The sequence below is a fragment of the Phascolarctos cinereus genome, unplaced genomic scaffold, assembly GCF_003287225.1.
Source record: "Phascolarctos cinereus isolate Bilbo 61053 unplaced genomic scaffold, phaCin_HiC Scaffold_4;HRSCAF=312, whole genome shotgun sequence".
NCBI lineage: Eukaryota > Metazoa > Chordata > Mammalia > Diprotodontia > Phascolarctidae > Phascolarctos > Phascolarctos cinereus.
In genome coordinates this window covers 405,843,200-405,868,555 of record NW_027555847.1, presented here as the reverse complement: position 1 = coordinate 405,868,555, position 25,356 = coordinate 405,843,200, and the positions used below count along the sequence as shown (strand labels likewise).

Genomic DNA, 25,356 nt, shown 5'->3' with positions numbered 1-25,356 from the left:
GGTCATAACTTAGTTTATTGTTATCATTATCATCATTATTTGTAGTAAGGATTCCTATTCAGGTACAAGTTGGATCACAAGATCTGAAAGGAGTTTTCCTATCATGAGGATCTCTGATTCTACAATTGTAACCTATTTGTTGTTCATATTTCACTCAGATTATTCTTGGTGGAAGAATAGTAGAATGGGGAGAGAAAACGGCAGTCCTAGGCCATTTCCAGGCTGGAATGTACTTGCCCCTCTGCTCTGCCAATCAAAGTCTTTCTTTTGCTTCAATATTCTGTGCAGTGTTCATCTCCAACCTTGCCATACAAAGTCTGCCTGTCTATAGCCACTCACTCCAGTAAGTTCTATGCCTTCCTGCCAGCTCTCCCTTTCCCAGCATTTTCTACAAAGCAGTAATTATCTTAGTTACACATTCATTTATATTTTCCCCTAAATATTAAGCTGTACAGAACACATACTGCAGTAGGTGCTGTGGGAATTACAAAGCTAGCAAAACATATGGTCCATGCTCTGGAGTCCATTATATTGTAAAAGAGGAATTTATCATCTGTCAGTTTCTCAACATTCAATTATGCATACTGTCAGAAGAGACTATTAGTATAACATAAGGCTACTATTATTTTCCTGCTATTCTCTTTTCTGTCACTATTTAGATAGCACACTTACCTAAGTCAGCATAGCATAATGGAAAAGAGAAAAAGGCAGCTGACTTGTAGTCAGGACAGAGCTCCATTCCAATTACAGATATGGCTCTTTCTAAATAAGTTGGGCAATGCATAGGAAAGTAATGTAACTTCTTTGAGCCTCAGTTTTTTCATCTGTAAAGTGGTGATAATGACGGCTGTAGCATCATCCTCCCATAATTGTTTTCAAGATCAAATGGGATAATAAGGGTAATGTACTGGATAAACTTTAAAGCACTTTTCAAAAAATGACCCAAGGTTCCCTAGGTAACTTTATTATTTCCTTCCCTATTACCACTATCTAGGCGACTCTCCCACCATGGACTTCGTGCCAGTTAATTATCAGGAGCCCTGAGCTGGAAAAATCTATTGGTCAAAAGAGACCAGGGCTTTTCCTTAGGAAGCATAATGTTAGGAATTAATGGCATTGGAGGCTGTACTAAGAGATGGGCAGACATGAGCAGGTGTTGCATTTGGATAGAAGGAACAACAATATCACAGACCTGGAATTAGAGAGGTACATAGAAGCCAGCCAATCTAAGTCCTTCATTTTACGGATGAAGAAACCAAGGCCCAGGGAGGTTACCAGAAAGCAGGACTCAATCATATTTACTTTGTATCCCACCCACTGGATCTAGCAAAGCTGCATACATTGTAGGGACTCAACGAATACTTGCTGATTGATTTGTGTTAAGCATGTGGCTAATCTAGTGCTGATATTTCCTTTACAGGCTTTATTCCAGACTTCCTTTGCCAAGCCCCAACTTTTCAGTCAGAAGCCTCACTTCAGCCTTGGAATTTATGTGTCAGAAGTACCCTCTGCTCCTGCTTCATCTCATGATTGGATGATTCCTCCCAGAACCTCCAGGCTTGCCTCTGGATTTTCTCTACCACATACTCTTTTTATCTTCTTTTTTTAGAATGTAAACTCCTTGTTTTCCCACAATTCTTGGGAGGTTGTAAGTGCTTCACACATTCCAGTTGTTGGACTATACCTGATTGAAAACTTCTTTGACAAGTGGCCAAGTCTTCTATTTTGTATTTCCATCAGTGCTGGGTATAGGATGTACATAGCAATGACCATAGCACTGACTCACTGGACTGCTTATTCTTTATATTTAAAATGACCACATCAGTACAATTCTAATGAGAATACTAACAGAGGCATAAGACATAAGGGTTAAGGTTTACCTGCTGCCGCTTTTCAAATTCCAACTTGATTCTGGACTTAATGCAGTTACAAGTATCCTGATAGGTCTGCTGTAGAGCCAGTTCCATGAGGTGCTTGTGGTAGGCTCCTGCCAGGTTTCCACAGATGAAAATGATGACATTTGCTAGTATCTAAAGGAAAAAAAAGAAAGTCATTATATTTAATCAACTGACAAATTACATCAGTCAACAAATCAGGAATGTCCTGTGTACAATTCACATTTAAAGATCATCATCTATAACAAGCACCTACTATGTGACAAGCTCTGTACTAGTTGGTGGGGTTACAAAGAAAGGGAAAGACACTTTCCCTGCCATGGAGGAACCCATTGTCGGGTGGGGGAGGATAAGGTGGTGGATAACATGTTAAAAGCAAAAAAAGACTGTATATCTAAGACATACCCATAGACAATGAAAACATGGTAATCCTAGAGGGAATGGATTAGTTAATAGTGGAAGTGCCTTTTGTAGAAGGTGACATTTGAACTGAATGTGAAAGGAAGTTAGAGCACCAGAAGGTAAAAGTGAGGAAGGAAAGCATTTCAGTCCTGGGGAAGAGTCAGTCAGAAGGCATAGAGTAAGGAGATTTTATATATATATAGTCATATGCCAAGAACAGCAAGGATAGTGTAGATGGATTGCAGAGTATGTGGGCCAGTATAAAATGAAGGAAGAAGGAAGGAGCAAACATATATTTAGTGCCTCCTATGTGCTAGGTACTTGTGCTAAGTACTTCACAAATATTATCTCTTTAATCTTTGCAACAACCCTAGAGGTAGCTTCTATTATTTCCCCCATTTGAGGCAGACAGAGGTTAATGACTTGCTCAGAGCTAACAAGTATCTGAGACTGTATTTGAACTCAGGCCTTTCTGCCTTCAGGCCCAGCACTCTATCCGCTGTACCACCTAGCTATCCAGAACACTGGAAAGGTAGGAAGAAACAGGGTTTGAATGGCTAGAAAAGAATGTGTCACAATCTAATAACCATCAACAAACACCAAGAGATAAGCACTCTATTTTTGTTTCGTGTCACTTCTATTCTCACATTAATGGTTTACTCATTGGTCTGGTGATTGCTATGTTCATCACAAGTATCAACAGTATTTGTTGAGGAACACTTTCACTGATGTTTCTTTGCTTACTAAGATAATTATTTTGACATCCTTTTGAACTACTAAGACTTTCCTAGATGACTATAACAGAATGCCATCTAGCAGTTAAAAAATCATTAGGCTGAAAACAGAAATATCAGTACAATTGAATAGATTAATGCTTAGATAATGAGCAGAGTAATACAATGGAGAGTCCTGGGCAAGGAATAAGGTTCTTTTTCTACCTCTTTCATTAAATAGTCATTTGGCCTAGGACAAATTACCTTTCTATATCTCAGTTTCCTCATTTGTAAAATGAGGCCTCTAGATTCAGTGATCTCTAAGGTTTCTTTCAAGTGTAAAAATTGAAAGTCTGTGAGTCTAAGCCAACAACCAATTCTGGGGCTTTAGCTGTGAAAGTCATCAATGAGAAACAGTCCTCCATTTAAGGGGATAGGTAACTCATAAAATAGACTACAGAATCAGAGTCCAAAAATATATCAATAGGCTAGATAGGAAAGGTGGTGTAATATGGAAAGAGCAGTGAATTTAAAGTCAGATTATTTGGATTTGAATCCTGTCTCTGCTAATTATTCCCTAGGTAATAAGACCTTGGGCAAATCCTTTAACCTCTCTGGGCTTCTATTTCCCCATCAATAAAATAGGGATTGTACTAGACAACCTCTAAGATTCTGTACAACTTTGAAAATCCTTTGATCATAAATTAATCTCTTTACTGTAGTTGGAGTCAAAATAGTAACTCCTGGTGAACTCCCTGACCACAATTTTTTTAAAGAGATTTTTATCTCCCTAAAGAGGAATTCAGTTTCAGCTCTCTGATGTACAGAGTTAATTAGATGCTGGCATCCTTTGCTGCTGTAAAGTGACAGCCCTTAGTACTAATAACACTGTGAGCTTTGTTAGTGTGGAACCCTTTGTAGAACAGTAGCATAAGGTAGTAAGGGGATGAAAAGAGTGAATACCCAAACAAGAGGCAGCTTTTGTCTCACACCCACCTCCCTGTTCTAACTACAAAATTCTAAACTTCACTGTTATTAAATGTGGCTATGAAAAAACAACAATACTAGCTCTTTAGGAAGGAGGTGAATTTCTGCTCCCCTCCACCCCCCACCCACATGAAAACATAGAGCCTCCAAAGGGATGTAAACACATTAAAGAATAAATTTCTCTAAAATCAGAATTAAGGATAAAAGTATCACATGAACAAAACCTAGCTGGTGATTATCATACTGGTTTATGGTCAGGGCTACCACAGTATAAAGTATATAAAAGGAAGAAATTACCTTTTGGAGCTATTGATGGGGAACAGTTCATGATTAAATGTGAGATGATATCACAGAAAATATAATGGATAGTTTTGATTGTATAGAGATTTTGCACAAACAAAATAAACGAAGCTGAAATTATAAAGGAAACAGGAACTAGGGAAAATCTTTGCAGCTAGTTTTTCTGATAAAGGTCTTGTTTTCTATATATTTAAGGAAATGTTTAAAATTTATAAGAATAAGAAGCATTTCACAACTGATCAATGGTCAAGTAATATGAACAGGTAGTTCTCAAAGGAAGAAATCCAAGCTATCAACAAACATATGAAAGATGCTTCTAATCAATAATAATTAGAGACATGCAAATTAAAGTAATGCTGAGGTTCTACTTCATACCCATCAGATTTACAAAGGTGATTAAAAAAAATGGGAAATGACAAATATTGGAAGGACCATAAGACAACAGGTACATTAATAGAGTATTGATAGACTATAAATTGGTCTACCCAACCTCAAAAGCAATTTGGAACTATGCCTTAAAAGTCACTAAACTGTGCATACCCTTATACCCATTGATATAACTACTATGATATTGAAATGTTATGGAATACTATTATTCCATGAAATATGGCAAAAGGGAGTTTCAGAAAAACCTGAGAAGAATTGTATGAATTGATACAGAGTGAAATGTGCAGAATCAGAGAACATTTTTACTTAATAACAATAATGTTGTAAAGACAAATTTGGAAAGACTTAAGAACTCTGATCAGAGCAATGACCAACCATGCTTTCAGAGGTCTGGTGAGCTATGCTTCCTATCTCCTGATGATGTAATGGATTCTAGATGCAGAATAAGATTTATGTTTGGATATGGCCAGTTGGCAACTTTTTGCTTCATTCTGTATATTTGTTTCAAGCTCTTTCTTCCTTCCTTCCTTCCTTCCTTCCTTCCTTCCTTCCTTCCTTCCTTCCTTCCTTCCTTCCTTCCTTCCTTCCTTCCTTCCTTTCTTTCTTTCTTTCTTTTTGTTTCCAATGTGTGAGGGGGCCATGTGAGGAAGAGAAAATCTTTTTGTTAGATGAAAATAAAATGAAATAAAAAGAATGAATTACTATCTCAAGTAATTGGGTGACTGCATTTTTTTTTCTATCACTCCTCAGCACAGCTATGGCTGGCATGAGTTGAATAAGATTTGAGTCAGGGTGATTATATGGTATAGGACAACATATGTCTACCCCAGACAATCAAATGATTCAACTGCCTCTGGGTAGACATACCCTGAAGTTTATTCACTTTTGTTCTGCTCTTCTTTGGACCCACCTTTTCCTCAAACCTCCTGTTTCATGCAGCATGAGTATACCTGGGGCTCAAACATATTCATTGCCACTGCTATCCCCCTATAAATATGTTTGTCTCAGGTGAAATAATTTGTAGTTACGGAGGTACTTTCAAGTAAAAAAAATGTGTGTATGTATACATATATATGTAAACACTCCATACACACACACACACACACATATATGTATATATATGTATATATATATATATATATATATATATATATATATATATATATATATACACACACACACACACACATAATATATGTATATATTATGTATATATGCATGTACACACTTTGGAATATTCAAATATGTAATAGACACATAGAAATATATGCATGTATAATAATCAGAATTTATCAAGGACTTAATTTGTACCATGCTGTGTATTATGTTCTGGGAATACAAAGACAAAAATCAAGCAGCCTATGCACTAAAGTACCTTACATTTTATTGGAGGAAAATTATAGAAAAGTAAAATTATTTACACTCTTCTTTTCAAGGAAAGACATTTTAGCTAAAGTCAGCTAAATCTTTTGTATTATAGAAAGAACATTGACTCCGGAGTGAGAGGACCTGGGTTCATATGTTGCCTTTGACACACACTATAAGTGAGATTTTGGTAAGTAATCTGTCTTGGGTTTCAGTTTCCTCTGAATAAAATAAGGGGATTGGAATAGATGGCCTCTGAGGTTCTTCCTAGCTCTGCATTTATGACCTTTTATTTATTTATTTTTGCTGAGGCAATCAGGGTTAAGCGACTTGCCCACAGTTACACAGCTAGTAAGTGTCAAGTGTCTGAGGCCCGCATTTGAACTAAGTTTCTCCTGGCTCCAAAGCCAAAGCTCTATCCACTGTATGACCTAGCTGCCCCCATTTATAACCTTTTTATCCTAGCATCTTAAAGGTATATTAGTTTGAATGTTTTGATTTTTTTTTAAGTAGCAAAATTATGCAAGTTTGAAATGTTCCTTGATATGGCCTAGTCTTGTTGAAGCATTTTAAGATTAACAGAATTGACACTTATTTAACTTTGCAAATATGGAATAACAATTAATTTTTTAACCGTTACCCATTCAAAAGAATACATTAAAGTAATGATAGGGTCATACATCTGAAAGCAGGAAATGACTAGGGAATTTTAAAACTAATTTCCTCATGTCCAGTAAAATTTATTCTCCAAGAGAGCAGAAGGTCTCTCTCTCTCTCTCTCTCTCTCTCTCTCTCTCTCTCTCTCTCTCTCTCTCTCTCTCTCTCTCTCTTTCTCTCTCTCTCCATTTATTTTTTTGTCTCCATTGCCTAGTGAAGCAACTTGTACATAACAGCTACTTTAAAATATTTGTTGAGTTGAGTTGAATATTTTAAGGTAATTTTTTTTGGTTTGCTGGTTCAATAACAATCCAAATAAGCAGCATCATTATTAAATGCCTACCAAATAAAGGAAACTATACCAGGCACTGGAGAAGAAACAAAGTTTAGATACGACAAGATTCCTGCTACTCCATGCCAATGAATCAAAGTATAAAGGAAGTACCAAGTTCCCAACAATTCTCAGAAAACAGACAATATTCAATCACCTAATTTTTCTTGATGACCATCTCATCAGTCCTTCAGGTGTGCTTTGTATGGATTTATTCGATCAGAATAAGCTTTTAAACCCCACATCCCTCTGGAATCTGTCATATTTTACCAGATCTATAATCATGTCACATTGACATTATGCAATCTGTCCCCATAGGACAGAGAGAGAATAATTAATTGTAGATTGTATTTTAATCTGGGCATAGAAACAATAAAAATTGTAAACAATGGTAGTAAAATAGCTACTAGGCAGATGTGCACTCAGTTTCTCCTAGACCTAGACCCAAATACTCTTCCACTTTGATAGTACATGGACCTCTCTCAACCCAGGAATTCCAGAAGAGCCACTGATTGTTTTCGTTGATTCCCCTATATCCACTCCTTCTGTGGTCAGATGAAAAGGATTGAAGAAACTACAAAATGCTTTCCAGCAGCATTTAGGTAAAGACTCAGAACCTCTGTATTCTTCCTAGACTCAATTTCTCTTTGTCCTACCATCAGGTATGGGTTCTGGATCCTGAGCAAAAGGTCCTGAGGGCCAGGTGTTTTGTTTTTGTTTTAAAAAATATTTAATTTTTCATTTATAGAATAAGAAAAGCATTTCTATAACCGTATAAATTTTAAAAAAGATGATTAGGGGTGGCTAGATGGTGCAGTGAGTACAGGCCTGTGGGCCCTAGAGTTAGAAGGACCTGAGTTCAAATTCAGCCTCAGACACTTGACACTTCCTAGCTGTGTGACCCTGGGCAAGTCACTTAATGCCGATTGCCTCACCAAAAAAAAAAAGTGATTGTGCATGAAACTGCAAACCTATTATGCTCAACTTGCTATTCTTTTTAAATATATAAAAAAGCTATCAATGAAATTTCTTTTTTTCCTCTTTTTTCTTTCCCTCCCACATCCTAGACATGGCTGCTATTAGACACAAATGTGTACATATATGTAAAATCATTCTATATATATTTCTATTTAACAGTTATTTAGCTGGATGCAGATAGTGTCTTCCTTCATATGTCCTTTGTAATTAATCTGGGTATTTATAATAACAAAAATGACTTATTTGCCCAAAGTTGTTCTTAAAACAGGATTGTTGTTATCATATACAATATTCTCTAGGTTCTGCTCATTTTGCTCTTCATTATTTCATGCAAGTCTATTCATGTTTTTCTAAGAACATTGAGCTCATCATTTCTTAGAGCACAGTAGTATTCCATTACAACATATACCACAACTTGTTCAACCATTTCCCAGTTGTTAGGCATCCCTGCAACTTCCAGTTTTGGTATTTTTGTTTTGTTTTGTTTTGGTTTTTTTGTTTTTGCTACCACAGAGAGCTGCTATAAATATTTTAGAACATATAGGTTCTTTTCCTTTTTCTTCAATCATCTTAGTAGTGGGTCAAAGGGTATAGTTGATTTGGTTTTGTTTTCTAATAGGTATCTTGTTGCTGGCAGGGACTAGAAAAGTGGCTACCATATCACTCATCAAGCAGAAGTGTAGCAAAAATGGAGAAGACCCATAGGGAAACTTCATGTCCTCTTCACCATCTTCTCCCTCTATGCCCCTGGCTCTACCCTTAAGTCCTTCATTTCAAGTTTCTAATGGTCAAAAGGTAGGCCCCTCCCAGTCTCAATCTCTAACTCCTTAACCTTGTCTATAATCCCTCTTTTTTGCTGTCACATTGTCACATTTACTTTTCATTTTCTTTCTGACTCTAGAAACAGCCTGCAGAGGGGAGGGATAGAAAAGTCACATGAATGACGGAGGGGTACTGCATACTTAATACTACAAAGATGCCTCTGAAGGGAATGGAAAGTGCTTAGGACTTAGAATATGACCTCTGACAATTACTAACTGTGAATATGGGCATTTAATCTAACTTCACTGAGTCTCAGTTTATTCATCAATAATATGGGGTTAACAAATACCTGTAACACCTCTCTGGCAGGATTGTTGTGAGAATCAAATATGATGCTGTATTTATAGTATGTTGCAATCTTTAAAGCTTCATAGTAATGCCAGTTGCTCCTATTTATATTTTATTTTGGATCATGTCTGACTTTGTGACCCCATTTGGGATTTTCTTGGCAAAGACATTGGAGTGGTTTGTCATTTTATTCTCCAGTTTATTTTACAGATGAGGAATCTGAAGCAAACAGGGTTAAGTGACTTTCCCAGGGTCCCAAAGCTAGTTAATATCTGAGGCTGGATTTGAACTCAGGAAGAGTCTTCCTGACTCCAGGCCCAATGCTCTATCCATTGTGCCACCTAGCTGCCTCACTACTTTCATATATTTCAGAACTATAAAGTAAGGCATAGACTGTGAGATATGAGGGAGACTATCATTAGTAATGGGTAGGGTTAATACCGTAAACAGCTGAAAATTATGGCATAATTGATACATATTGTATGTTGAAAAGTTAAAAAAAAATTATTTTTTGGTATTCTAGGAATAGATTAAGACAGGACCTATAGGGCTATTCACTGTGTTTCTACAGGAGCCAATATAGCCCTTTTGGACCTAAGAGGTCATTCTAAAGGCACGCTAGACTTAGGGATAGAATTTAGTTCTAATACTCTCCAAATACTTTGCAAAGCAAAATTAGGACCAATTCAGTTTTACTAATCTTGGGGATTACCAGGATTGAGCAAGAGGCTTGCTTTTCCCACCACTCCTCCCCCACTCCAGATCAACCCTCTGTGGGAAATAAGGAAGAGTTTGTTGGGGATACAATTATCGTGGACCTGGGGACCTTAAAAGAATTCTAGAAATATTGTATGAGCTTACAGATTTTCACCACTACTTTGACCATAATTGTTGCACAATTGTAGCTGGCAAGATGAAGTAAGTCTAGAGTTAAAACAAATTCAATGAGTTGTGTATTTTTTTTTATTGCAAATGACACTAGTATATACCCATACTTCCCACATTTTCATGATGTTTGCTCTAATTTCTTTCAGTTTCTGAGGACGTGGGAGACTGGATTTTGTGAGATAATACACATGTACACATGTGCTTTAAGTTAGATTCATCATGTCCCTTTGCACACAGCACTGATTATCTAAATAGAAGAAAATAGTGTTTTGCATTAATTATGTGCTATCATGTGTTGTATAAATGGGACATTTAATAAACGATAAATGATATGTTAGTCTCTAAGTCCTTACAATACTGGATTTGGTTCACAAGTTTTTTCTTTACTTTATTTTATTAATTTATTTTGATTTATCAACAATCACTTCCATATGCTTTTGAGTTTAAAATTTTTCTCCCCCTTCCTCCCCACCACCCTCCCCAAGACAGTGCACAATCTGATATAGGCTATACATTTACATTCCTATTAAACATATTTTCACATTAGTGAAGTTGTAAGTGAAAATTAAAAACAATAGGAGGAACCATTAGAAAGAGGAAACAAAACTCAACAGAATAGAAAAAAAAAGATAGTGATTCAACTTCCATAGTTCTTTCTTTGGATGTGGATAGCATTTTCCATCATAAGGCCTCTGGAGATGTCTTAGATCCTTGTATTTCTGGAAAGGGTTAAGTTTATCACTATTAGTCATCACACAACGTGGCTGTTATTGTGTACAACGTTCTCTTGGTTCTGCTCACTTCACTCAGCATCAAACCATACAAGTCTTTCCAGGTTTTTCTGAAGTCAGCCTGTTCATTATTTCTAGTATTCCATTACATTCATATACCACAACTTGCTCAGCCATTCCCCAGTTGATGGGCATCCTCTCAATTTCCAATTCTTTGCCACCACAAAAGGAGCTGCTATGAATATTTTTGTACATGTGGGTCCTTTTCCCATTTGTATGATCTCTTTGGGATACAGCCCTAGAAGTGCTATTGCTGGGTCAAAGGGTATGGACCTTTTTATAATCCTTTGGGTATAGTTCCAAATTGTTCTCCAAAATGGTTGGATCATTTCACAACTCCACCAACAATGCATTAGTGTTCCAATTTTCCCACATCTTCTCTAACATTTATCGTTTTCCTGTTTTGTCATGTTGGCCAATCTGATAGGTGTGATGTGGTACCTCAGAGTTGTTTTGATTTGTATTTCTCTAATCAATGATGATTTAGAGCATTTTTTCATATGACTATAGATGGCTTTAATTTCTTAATCTGAGAACTGCCTGTTCATATCCTTTGACCATTTATCAATGAGGAATAGCTTGTATTCTTATAAATTTGTCTTAATTCTTTATATATTTTAGAAATGAGGCCCTTATCAGAGAGACTGGTTGTAAAAATTCTTTCCCAATTTTCTGCCTTTCTTCTAATCTTAGTTTCATTGGCTTTGTTTGTGCATAAACTTTTCAATTTGATGTAATCAAAATTATCCATTTTGCTTTTTGTAATATTCTCTATCTCTTGTTTGGTCATGAATTCTTCTGTTCTCCACAGGTCTGATAGGTAAACTATTCCTTATTCTCCCAGTTTGCTTATACTATCAGCCTTTATATCTAAATCATGAACCCATTTTGACTTTATTTTGGTATATGGTGTTAGATTTGGGTCTATGGGTCACAAGTTTTAAAAGTAAAATAAAGCATATGTTAAATATGCAAATATCTCAATGGTAATATATATATCAGAGGTGAAATGGAAATAAAATCCTGACATGGCTTTAAGAAACCTAATAACAAATATTGATCAGTAGCGCACCATCGCATGAACAGCAATTGCAGCACAAATAAAATAAAAGTCTTACTTGAGGCAAGAAAATTAACAGGTAGAAATTTTCTGTAGAAATCTGAAAAACACAGCTCCGGGGATCTCTATCCTAGTTGCAATTTTACTAGAGACTTGCAGCCATGCCATAAACTTCTACTCCCTTGAATTAAATTTGATTTCTTGCCCAGCCTTCTTGCTTTCTCATCTTTATCATATCATTACTGATGGGAGATGCTGCACTTCAGCTGATAACATTTAATGATGAATCAACATAGGTCAAAATTACCTCCTGAGCTGATAATTCCTGGAAATTACAGGTGAGTAAAAGAAGGTGGCAGTGGAATGATGGAGCCAAATTATATTGGGTGACAAGTTTGGGGTTAGTAGCATGAAATTTAGAATTATAATGTGAAGGCACTTGGCATCCTACAAGGAAAACCAATAGAAGTAATGACGATAATGATTATTGTAGACTGGCAATGCTATTATTCATGTCTATACTGTACCTATTATGCCTACAAGGATCTTTTTGAATACAATACATGTTAGTTTATAACTGACTGCCTTTGAGTTAGGGTACAAAAAAAACCTGTTGCAAAGTAGAACACAGTATCTGTTATATTTACAAAGACATACTCTCAGAGGGCATTTGAAAAGACCTCTTGTTCCTACCTGAAATAACAGTAGAATTGATGTTTATATAACAATTATGTTCTGTATTAGTTATCTCATTTGACCTCCATAATACACCTGTAAAGGTGTGAAGGGCTGTCAGATGTAAGAGGGAATAAATTTATTCTGCTTGGTCACAAAAGGCAGAATGAGAAGCACCAGTGGAGGTTTTAAAGAAGAAACATTGAGTTTCTAATGCAAGAAAAAAGTTCTTAAGAATTAGGACCATCCAGAAATGGAGTGAGCTGCCTTGAGAAGCAGTGAACATTGGAGGAATGTTATCTGGTATGTTGCAGTGATGCTTCTTTGTGGGGTATGTGCTGCACTAGATAAAATTTTACTTTGGGAATTATAGGCAGCACAATCTTCCCTACATTATAAATGAGGAAGCTAATAGACTTGTTCAAGACTACGCTCTTAGAAAGTGGCATTGTTTACATTCAAACTCAAACCTTCTTATTATAAATCTACTCTCTTTGCTTTAGAACCCAGTTGTCTTCCATACAGCAGCTGAAAGCCATGTAGACGAAGTGAAGCTGTTGGATTTTAAATATATTAACAATAAAATTTCCCCAAAATTAAAATCTATAGAACATAAGTCATTTTTAAAAATTAAAAGGCTAAATTAGTTTTGCAGGGATCCAGACTGTAATTCTTACCTTGGAGAAAGAGGTTGGGACTAATTAATCATGCCTCCTCTCAAAAGCAAACACAAAAATACATTAAGGGAAAGGATATTATCTCCCTACTTAACATATTGTCATTTCATCAGTACTCACAGAAGGAAAGATAACAAAAGGAAAACTGCCAATACCTGATTTATTAAGGATGATTGAGGTATAGGGAAAGAAATTTAAGAGAAAAGCAATTAACCATTAGGGTATGGTAGAGGTATATTTTTCTACTGATATTATTATTACATACCTAAATGATTAAAGCACAGAACGTGCTTAGTGATTTACACACATTTCCTCATTTGATTCTAACAACAACCCTGTGAAGTAGGTGTTACCAGTACCACATTTTACAATTGAGGAAACTGAGGCAAGCAGAGGTTAAGTGACTTGCCTAGGGTCACCCAGCTAGTAAGTGTTAGAGGCCAGATTTGAACTCATGTCTTCTTGACTCCAGGCCCAGAACTCTATCTGTTATGCCACCCATGCCTGGGCATACAAATGTAAAAGAAAGTGCCCTGCTCTTATTAAAGAGATTATTTGAATGGGAGAGATACCAGGCTGCTGTACCTACCTGCCTGTGGGCTGCAGTTGGTCTGCAGTTATTGCAGGTGATGATGAGGAAGGTAGGCCCTCTCTCCACAATGATTTCTAATGATATAACAATGTTTTATGAGACATTTGTTATGTACCAGACACTGTGCCAGGTACCAGGAAACAGTCTCTTTCCTTAAGGAACTTTTATTCTATCAAGGAATATAACAAGTATGCATATAATTAAATGCAAAATTTATGCAAAATAAATATAGTTTATATATATATATATATATATAACAACATACATACATTTATATATGGAGGGGAAAGCAAAGAAAGCTGGAATGATCAAGAAAAATGAATAAGAAAGTATACTTGAATTTTTTCTTTTTAAAAGGAATAATGTTGCAGAAGTTTTAATGCTTAAAAATTTGCCTCAAAGGAAGGGGCTAGGTGGCACAATGGATTGAGTGCTAGATCTGGAGTCATGAAGACCTAAATTCAATGTGACACTGGACAAGTCATTTAAATTCTCCTAGCCTCAGTTTTTCCATTAGTAAAATGGCATAATAATAGTACCTCTCTCTCCAAGAGTTGTTGTGAAGATAACATGAAATAATTTTTTGAAGCACTTTGTAAATCTTAAAGCACTGTATAAATGTTATCAATCATTGTTGTTATTTGTTTGTTTTTGTTGTTATTCTCAGTGGAAGACAGCAAATATTACTTTTAAAATGTAATAACCTAATGATCATCTTTTCAGTATGAGAATGGATAAGCCATAAAGTGATCAAATGTTCCCCACTTTTTACCAGTAAGAAAAAAGATAGCAGCAAAAAAAAAAAGTAAGAAATAGATATGTTCTGGACAAGAAGTTTTAATTCTCAGGGATGTCATGTTGCTAAACAATGCTTTATTGTTATTAGAATAGCAATGGGTTATTAATATCAGATTGGGGAGTGAGTTTTTTTATTTTGTAATATCACATAATATTATTAGAGATCAGAAGCTAATACCCTGACTTCAGATTTGTCGATTCACAACTGTTAGGAGTGGAAGCAAAAGTCCTGTGACACCCCTGAACCACTAGCTTACTGCATTACAGTATCCTTTCTGTGAGAGCAGGACCTGGTTCAACTTTTCTTAGTATCCCCAGCTCCAAGCATAATACCCAGCACATTAAGAAAATATTAATAAATGCTTGCTTGCCTGATGCCTATCTCCAAATCTTCTGGTAATGTGTTTTACAGTACAAATAAAATACAGTAGAATCTCATTAATTTTAATGGTGAAGACCTAGACCAAGCTGAATTTATTCTCCTGTTCTAAAGGGTTTGCTAAATAACTTGTGAGTAGAAGTAGAATTTCAGACATAATATTTAAACTATGAACTCCCACTGTTCTTAAAAAACTTCAAGGATTTAAGAAACAAATAATTGTTAAGTGCTTAATAAATGCTTTATCTATTTGTCACTATGTAATTAAAAATATTCCACTGAAGCAAGTCTCTTAAGGATCGTTATTAGGTAATAGTTTGTTTAAATGATTTGAATGATTATATTGAACTTTAAAAAAAAGGCTATATTTTGTTTGTTTCTTTCCCCCCTAAAAATGAAGACCAACCCAACAAAATGGTAGTCAGAGAATGCATTGCTCCATTCTGCATTACCAGTCTCCCACTTTTCTTGCAAAAAATGTGAAATACATTTTATTCAAGTCTTCTCTGATATCAAGATTGATCATTGCAATGCAACAAGTTTTAAAACGGACCTATAAAACCGTATTTAAAAACACTAACCATGCAGACAATGCCTTGGATATAGTAAACACTTAACAAATGCTTATTGACTAATTGTCCTTAATTAAGAGAGGCTGCTGTCTTCTGATTAGCCTGGATTCTTGGGGTTTAATGTACCTAAAAACACTAGAAAATAAAATAGTTTTCTTTCTGGAGGCATTTCCCAGATATGACTAAGACTACCAATAGCTTGTATATGTTGCAATACAGAAGTAGTGATGTTATAACTTCTCATGGTAAACATCTAAAATAAATATTTCCATAGCTTTAGAACAGTTTCCTAAACATTCAGATGACTCCACCCACTCTAAGTAGTTACATGACATTTTAAATCCTCAGAAATACATAAATGGTAAATAAAATTGTAATTTATTTACAGCCTTTGACAAGCTATTTCTATTTCTAGACTGTATTACCAAATATACAATTAAACAAAAAATAAAAAAATAGAGAAAATGTGCTAGTTAAAGATGCGTGAAAGTAACAGCTGAAGGTAATGGAACAAATGGCACATTTCAAACAAAAAAGCAGGAATGGTTGATAATACAGAAGCTGAAATTGAAATACAGAAATTCATGAATTGTTCATGTAACACAATAGAGTGATGACTGAGATCATGCAAAATGATCACTAAAAATAACATTGGAAAATTTTGAAAAATAATGCATCTGACAAGAAAGAAAGAAAGAGAGAGAGAGAGAGAGAGAGAGAGAGAGAGAGAGAGAGAGACAGACAGACAGACAGACAGACAGGAAGGAAGGAAGGAAGGAAGAGAGAAAGAAAGAAAGAAAGAAAGAGAGAAAGAAAGAAAGAAAGAAAGAAAGAAAGAAAGAAAGAAAGAAAGAAAGAAAGAAAGAAAGAAAGAAAGAAAGAAAGAAAGAAAGAAAGAAAGAAAGAAAAAGGAAAAGCTGTCTGTTCCATGGTCACTAATCTGACTTTTAAAGTATTTCCTCTATGATCTGGCTCCAACTTACCTTTTGAGACTTTTATCACATTATTTACCTTCAAGATTCTATATTTCAGCCAATTGGACTACCAACTATTAACTGAACTGGCATGTCATCTCTCCTCCCATGTCTGAATTAACAGTCAATATGTTGTCCATATCAGCAGTCCAGCCCTTCCTCATGTTTCAGAATCTTTATGTTGTCCTTTAGGCTTAGCTGAGGTGTCACCCTCTCTGTGAGGCCTCCTCTGATCCAATTCACTTTCTGCCTCCTAAATTCTCCCAGTGAGCTTAGTCTGGAACTCTCTTTTACCCATAACATACTCTACCTTGATTCCTAGTTATCTGTGCAATTGGCCTAGCCCCTCATTTAACCAAAAACTTCTCTTGGACATGGACTAGGATTTTTTTTCTTTTTCTTTTTTCCTCTTCCCTGGAACAAGGCACATATTAGAGATTTAATGAATACTTTTAGAATTACAATGAAATGGTTGCAGATAACAATTAGAAAATTATCTTTCTTCCTAACTATAGGTACTTTCTAACAAACAGCTTGTGATTGCAAACAACAACAACAGAACACATGGACACTTGATTGAGACCTATTGAAAACAGGAAAAAAAATGAAACATTTAAAAAAATCTAAGTTCTAATTATCCTGTTTGCCGACTTCATAATCATTTTCTTAGAATTTATTGTATAGGACAGCTAATGAAATGAAAGAAAACATAGTTTATTGCTTAACTGATTAATCTGAATTCTGCCACAGTCTTTTGCAGATAAGATTCCAAAGTGTGTTTTAGTGGAGGAAGAGCAAACTTGCCACCTTCTTGCCCAGTTGAGAACTCTTGGTAGCTTTCATTTGGCAGGAGGTCTAGTTATGATGGGAGCTTTGGCTCATACATTAGTTTTGCTTTTAAGCAAACAAACAACTATTTTGGCCAAATAGCAGTCCATTTTCCATTTTTAGTATATTTTCTATACTGACTCTGAACATGAGTGCCCAGGCTTTTCTTCTTTGTGATGAAAAAGATATAAGAATAGGGAAAAAACCCACAAAAATTGTAATTTAAAAAACCAAAAAACTTCTTCAGGAGTTTAAATGACTTATATCATCAGAATCTGAATTCATGTGGTTAGCATCATCATTTTCCATCTTTCACTACTTCATGCTTTTCTCAGAAATGCAAACATATTTTTAAACTGACAGAAAAAAAATTCTGCTTTCAAAGTCTGACAAGAAAGTTGATTTACTGGTTAATCTCAATTACAGAAGATAACACTGGATTTGCACTGATCACTCAGCACCATTACATTTTTTTTCCCTCACAAACTGTCAGTGATTGGAGCCAGTCAAGTGCATTCAATGGGTACAGTGATAGGAAGAGATGAGCCTTGCTAAACAGAGTATTGATTTTAATAGGGCAGATTCATCAGTGAATCACCAGAAAGTCTGCTGTCTGGAGGAAAACCAGCATCCTTTGAGATTTAGAGGTGTTGCTCACTTACAGAAATGCAAGGCACCTCTTTAATGACTTAGCTAGCAGACAGTTTTATTTAGTATCTTTCTGAATCCCAAGTGTATCAGCCATAGTTTTTTTTCATCATTATGAATCTTATACGAGGAAAGTTTTTGAGTGCATGAAAAGAGGGTGCTAATCCTCGTGGATACTCTTTCTACCATAATTTTACATTTTTACTTGAAAAAAAAGATATCTCTGTTCATACACTTTTCTGCAGAAATTAACAAAATAAATTTGGAGTTATTATGGAATCCCATCTCTCCCCTGTGTCAATCCTTCAGGAGGAATGCATAATTAATGGTCTGCAGATGTATAGAACATAGTACCTAGCAGAGTGGTTTTGCTAATTAAACACTCTGATGATTAAATTAGTTTGCAGATTATTAGAAAATATTTGTTATTACAGTTCAACCTGAATATAGTTGAATTTTTTCCCCTTAGTTTCTCTTAGAAATCTTCAGTTCTCAATTATCTTTCTTGCTTTTATTATTATAAGCTTGACTAAATGTACTGCTACTTTTGAATTTGCTCATGAAATATTTGTAGAGGTTTCCTAGGCCTCCCTTCTTCCTAGTTCAAGTTACTAAAGTTTAAAACTGAACTTAGACTTTTGGGATACCCTGCATTAGAGGAGAACCAGGATGAGGGCATGATTGTAAAAGCAGTGATTATGACCACAGTTTTCTTGTAGGACTATGGTTCATCATCTCACACTAGAATACATGGAGAGATTGTGATTTGGGTAGCAGCCACAATTTTTGGCTTCTTTGTCTTGCCCAGACTAATTGCAATTTCAAGATACTTGCTACAGTTACACTAGGAGACCAGAGACAGAATTCTTATCACTCCTCACATCTCTCCACTGCTCACTTGTACAAAGATCAGAACTCACTTTTTCAACAGTCTAGCTAACAGTGGCAGTGGTAGGGAGATGGTTGGGGCAGCAGATATATGGGTGTTTAATATTGTGACCATAGCATGGAGCTGCAATAATTGTAGATAACATCAAAGAAAATTCAAGATATATGCATTAATTTCCCCATGGATAAAACTAGTGATTCTACTCTATCCCTTCAACTCAGTTACCTTCCTTTCTTTCTGACAGTTCTCTCATCCTGACTTAAAACTATTTTCAAAAGTGGAAATGATGTCGTAGAAATAATAGTAAGATGAGATAGAGAAAGGGGGAAATGATCTCTAGAGTGCATATACCTCTAATTTTAAAAAAAAATTGACATTTTTACTCTTTGTTAACAGTCTTAGAGGGCCTCCTGTAAGGCCTTATTTAGAGGACTAACTTTTGCATTTCTTTGCATCCTCAGAGTTGGCACAATGTCTGGCACTTCTGAAGTGTTTAATAAATGCTAGTTGACTGATTTTTCAAAGTCTGCCTCAAATGTCAGTTCTTTTATGAAATGTTCTCTGATCCCTTCTTTGAGCTCCCACAGAATTCTGTTTATATCACTTTTAATTACATTTTCATTTGCTACAGCATATTAGAATAACTTCAGCTTATCTTGACTTCTCTCTTAGACAGTAAGATTCATGACGGCAGGGTCTGTGTCTAATTTTTCTTTGCAACTTCTATAGTTTCTTACATATCATAGGGGCTTAGAAATTATTTTTAAAAATTCAAAGAAAGTGGAGAAGTGAACACACCAGTTGTGGAATGCTACTGTGCTGGAGACAGAAGAGCCTCCAGATTTTACTGATTAGTTTGCTGTAATATTTGGAATCTACTACAGACTGTTTTTTTCCTAAAAAATAATTCATTTCCAATTCATGAGATGCCTCATTATCTAATTAAAATGTTTCTAAGATAAAAAAAATATTACTTATAGCAGTACCTTCACATCCTTGCTGATATTGAAGAGTCAGCAAATTTGAAAAAAGAACATTTTAAACTATCTTGCATTAAGGCAGGAACAAATTTCCCATTAAAACCATTGTCTACTGCTCACAAGTAATTTTACTTAAATTAATCTTCCCAAGGTAAACTGCCAGGTGTGCTACTTATTATTCTGAGATTGCCAAGGGTCATTGCCCAGGCCTATCCAATTCTACAATAAGACATGGTCATACTAATCAGAAGCTATGTGTATAGAAATGTATTATTGTTTTCCTCAGACCGGTTTCTGGATCATAAGCATTGTGGTGCCATCAAAAGAACACAGCATTTGGAATTAGAGGATCTGATAGAAAATCCCATTTTTTGGCTGTGTGTGTGTGGCTTTGGGGCAAGTCAGTTTGACTCTCTAGACCTCAGTTTCCCCATATGTAAAATGAGGGGGGCAGGGTTAGTTGGTCTTAAGGTCTATGATCTATGAATGTCCCATTTTGCAAAGTAAGAAGATATATGTAGAGCAAGGGTGTCTAAGTCTCTTTGACTCTCTTAGCCTTAAATTTCTCATATGTAAAAAGGAGAGAATGATAACTATACAATCCTCCACACAGAGCAGTTGGGACTAAATTATTTTTAAAAGCTTAATGCTACATAAATATTAATTATTATTAATATGATTATTAGAGCATATATCAACATTTTCCACATATGTGCTCATGTATATGGAATTTCCAAATGCACAGAGAAAACAGTTTCCATGTATGTACAAATATGTAAGTACAAGGCATTTATATATTATGTATTCATTGTGTATAACATATGTATATATTTAGACACATGGAAATTGTTTATACATTATACATGTGAAAATTCCATGTACATGTTTATTTAGATAGACAGCTATGGAAATTATCACCGTGTAAGTTGATTTCTGTCTGTCCACATATACACATTTATGCATTTGTACACAAATAGATTTTTAAAACAGTGTTTCAGGGATTTTTCTAGATGATGCCATAATAGAATTTGAAGGGATTACCTAAATAATGTGGAAACAAAATTAAAAAGTTCCTTGATTGGCCCAATCTAATCAGAGTACTGGCCATGAAGTTCATTGAGGATCACTGGGAATGTTCAGAGATTGACTGTGAAGTTCAGCCAAGCACCATACCTAGTGGTCTAGATAAAAAGCAAGCTGTCCCTACTCAAAGTCTACTCTGGGGAAAGAAGTTCACTCTTCACTTTTCCCCTTGTACCTTGTGGAGAGCACATCAAAGGGATAGATTTCACTCTCCCTTTCCCTCATCCATGGTGCGTTGCAACAGAAGGGCATGGCAGCACCTACTGGAACATGAGGCCAGCTGCAGTCAATTCCACTGGAATTGAGAATCTGGCACTGGAGCTAGAATGTTTCTTGGAAGATATCAGGTCTCAGAGCTGGGACTCCTACAGGTATTGGTATGTGGGCTCCAGCTTCCTGAAACTGCCTAGCAGTGATCTAGGACAAGATGTCAGCTAAGCCTAAAGCTAGAGGCAGCATCAACTAAACCACAGGCAAGGAGTGAAACAGCATCCAGTGCTAAAGAGATGAGTAGCATCTGGCAGAAGCTGTAAGGCCAAAGTCAGTGGGAGCAGTATAAGGACACTCTCCTTGCAGCCTTGAGCATCAGAGAATGAGTAGCCTCTCCTTGCATGTGCCTTGGCCACATGTCCCCTATGTGTGCTTGTGAGCTTGTGAACTCGATGGGTATCCATTCTTGCATATGATTCTATGATTCTGTGAGTGCTGGTGGAAGAGTGGTTTATGGGGGAGACTTTCGTTGCCACTGTTTTTACTTTTACTTGCATTTTGATAAATGTCTGTACTTTCTGGTTAACTAGAATCAAATAAACACCTTATTAGGGTTTTGTAAGATTAAGTTTTAAGAATGTGGACCTACAAAGTACTTTGAACCCGAGATAATCATCCGTCGGCAGACCTAACTTGTGAATATTAATATGGAGGTTAGCCAAAAGGGAGTGCAACATGCATACACATACACATAAATATGAAGGAGGCAGCATGGTGTGCCAGACAGAGCAGTGGCCTTGGTATCAGGATGCTCTGGTTTCAGTACTGACTCTGACCCATACTGGCTGTGTGAAACTGCACAACTTACTTAACCTCTCAGTGCTCTAGAAAACTTTCTGGGACTGTAAGTTGGAGAGAGAATGAAAACCTGCATCGGTGAGAGGAGTTCCCTCATCAGAGAGTTCTCTACTCAAATAGAATCACAGGTCTAATCTCTTTCCAGTCTCTGTCAGTTCCCATCCATATATACGCATACGTATATGTGTATATAACATATATACATTAATCTCTGTGTGTATTTACATATATATATATATATATACATATTCACACACACATATTATATAAGCTTTTTCTCATGATATGCATTCATGCATACATGGACACAACACATATGTGTGTGTGTGTATATATATATATATATTATATATATATATCTTCACATATGATAACGCACATGCATTACTACGGAAATGTATGAAAATGTGCATCCATACAAATTCACACACATTAAATGCATGTGTGAAGATATGTCAGTGTATACACATATGTACACATGTGAAGTTATATATGCATATTTGTGCATATATGAAAAGGTTTGGAGTTGGGCTGACAACTCTCTGAGTCCTAGTTTCATTGTCTATAAAATGAGAAAGTTGCACCAGATCTCTCAGGGCTCTTCTTCTTCTCAATCTATGATCTTATGGTCCCATGTGTGTATATATGTATATAGGCAGGATAGATAGATAGATAGATAGATAGATAGATAGATAGATAGATAGAGAGGTGTATAGCTGCATAGATACTCTTTAACATGAAAAGGAGCAGTAATAACCTAGCTTATATTTGTGAACATGAAATTAGTATTAACAGTATATTTCAAACCACCAAGGCTTTCCCAAACTTTATTTCATCTCCATAGATTGAGAAGCTAAATTCTTGTCAGTAATGAGAAGTAAGGTCAAGGATGTAATATGAATGTACCAACCTATTTCTTCATTTGGAAGAATGGGCATGAAGAAAGGTTCTTAAAAAATCTAGGACACTGTACATGACAAAAACAGGAAAATTTTAGAGTAAGCTTATTATAGCACTGAAAACATTTGAAGCATTACTGAAATCTAGAGGAGGTGTATTTCTAGGGAAAGTGATAGACACTTAGAATACATAACTAATATCTAATCAATCAACAGATATTAAGCAACCACTATGGGCCAGGCCCTGTGGTAGGAGCGAAGGATAAAAAATACCTAGCATGAGACAATCTTGACTCTCAAGGAGCTTATATTATTTAATGGAAGAGGCAAGAACTCCAGATGAAAGTACAGAATAAATGTGAACAAAATAAATACAAACGAAGTAGTTAAATTCAAGTTAGTATGGGAGGGAAGGTTCTTGTAGTTATAGAGATAAGGAAAGAATATAGAAGGTAATGGTTTGAAGTGTGACTTGATGGATAATAAGGGATTTTATGAGATGGAGGTGAGGAGGGAATTCATTCCAGGCCGGTGGCTGGGAAGAGAGACTGACAGTATAAAGGCAAAAAAATGGGAGAAGGAGCATCACGTGAAAGAAACAGAAGGCCAGTTTGGCTGAATAACAAAGATTGAGAGATTGAGAGGAGGAATAATGAACACTGTGGCTGGGAAGGTATTTGGGGTCAGAGTGTAAAGAATTAAAAGCTATACAAAGCAGTTTATATTTTATACTAAAAGGCAATAGGAAGCCAGTAGAACTGATTTAGTAGGTTAATGATATGGTTAGTTCTGTGTTTAAAGGAAATCACTTTGGCAACTGTGTGGAGAATGAATTGGAATGGGGAGAAGTTTGAGGAAAGGAGACCAATTAGGAAGCTATTGTTAATAATATAAGCAAAAGGTATGGAGGACCTGGAATAAGGTATTGGCTGCAAGAGCAGAAATTAGGAATCACATAAAAGAAATGATATGGAGATAATTAATGGCAAGATGTGACATTTGATTTGGAATTCTTATACCTTCCATGTTAGATATTCTGAAATAGAAATTAACCCATTGAGAGAAAACAGTATTTTATTTTTATTCTTTTTGTTTCCATTCAACTTGCTTCTGCTCAGAAACATATGAGCTTTTGTTCTTATAGATACTTAGATAATGAGAATTTATTTTTCATATTTTAGGTAAACATAATTAATAACAGTTGTAAGATCATATGTCACTTCCTAAGGAATTTCAGAGAGAACCAATGAAGACTACATTGCTTCTAATAACCAGGTAGCCCTGGTAGTTGTTTTTCTATAGCCAGATAAGTTGAAATGCAATATACCTTCCTGGAGTCTATTTTCCACACCTCAAGGGTTTATATAGGCAGTCACTGAAATGAGAAATACTGATAAGAAATGAGTGTACTCAGCAATAGAAAGACATAGAAATGGAAGTAGAAAGGACAGAAGGGTTTATATTGATAGAAAGCATGCATACATCTTCATCATTTAGACCAAATTTGACAATTGCATTTGGCAAGTTTTAAGTCGAAATGCTAATCCTGCTTATTTTGTATGTCAATACATAAGAATCCTATATACAACTTTATCATTATCCTTATATGTCACTTGCTATTAGATGAGAGGGTTTTTAAATACTAGCTACAGTTTAGCCCTAAACACTGAAGTTTGCATGATTTACTGTTTTACAAGTATCATATTCCCTATCTCATTTCCTGAATAAAAGTTTGTTCAAATGGAAATATACAAATAATATAATATTTACTCTTATTGTCAGGTCATTGGTCTATCCATGTCAGTATTCTGTTTCTTTGGTAATTCACATTTGGGTGAAATCTTGGTAATTACCTTCTACGATACCATCATTAAAGGCTCTCATCAATTATTCCTTATTTTATTTTAATGACACAGAGCTTTAACATAACAAACCATGCATGAAAAAGAAAGCGGATAAAGAATCTATATCTTTTTAGCACCTAAATTATCCCAGTGACGCTGGGTGTCTGTCAATCATGGCCAGCCAGCATAAAATGTGTTTGATCCAGAGGACAAATGAGAATTTCTGAATAGAGAAATGTCACAAAAAAAAGGACTTAGAAAAGACAATCAATCTATAAAGATTATTTTGGAGTAGGTAATCTGGATATGCTAACCTTCTGTGCTAGTTCTAAATGTCACTCCATCTCCCTCTCCATGCTGTGTCACCCATCTCTGAATGTGCTTCTTCCTTACCTCTGCCTCATAGAATCCCTCTCTTCCTTCAAGTTATATCTTAAGCATCACTTTCTATGTGAAGCCTTTCCTGACCCTTCAAATTGCTAAGCCCCAGCTCCTTCAAACTATCTTAGCTACCTTGTGTACTGAAATACTTTTTATATATTGTCTTTGTTTTTATTTTGCATGGACTTACACACGTGCTTCTTGT

At 35.7% G+C, this 25,356-nt stretch overlaps 1 protein-coding gene across 1 annotated transcript in view; it reads right to left on the bottom strand.

Moving 5' to 3' along the window:
* The window catches only part of ADCY2 (adenylate cyclase 2), a 554,774-nt gene that overhangs the window by 246,512 nt on the left and 282,906 nt on the right, over positions 1–25,356 (bottom strand). The window contains exon 4 of the mRNA XM_021004443.2: positions 1,881–2,030. Coding sequence (XP_020860102.1) covers positions 1,881–2,030 — 150 coding nt within the window. The remainder of the gene's footprint in view (positions 1–1,880; positions 2,031–25,356) is intronic.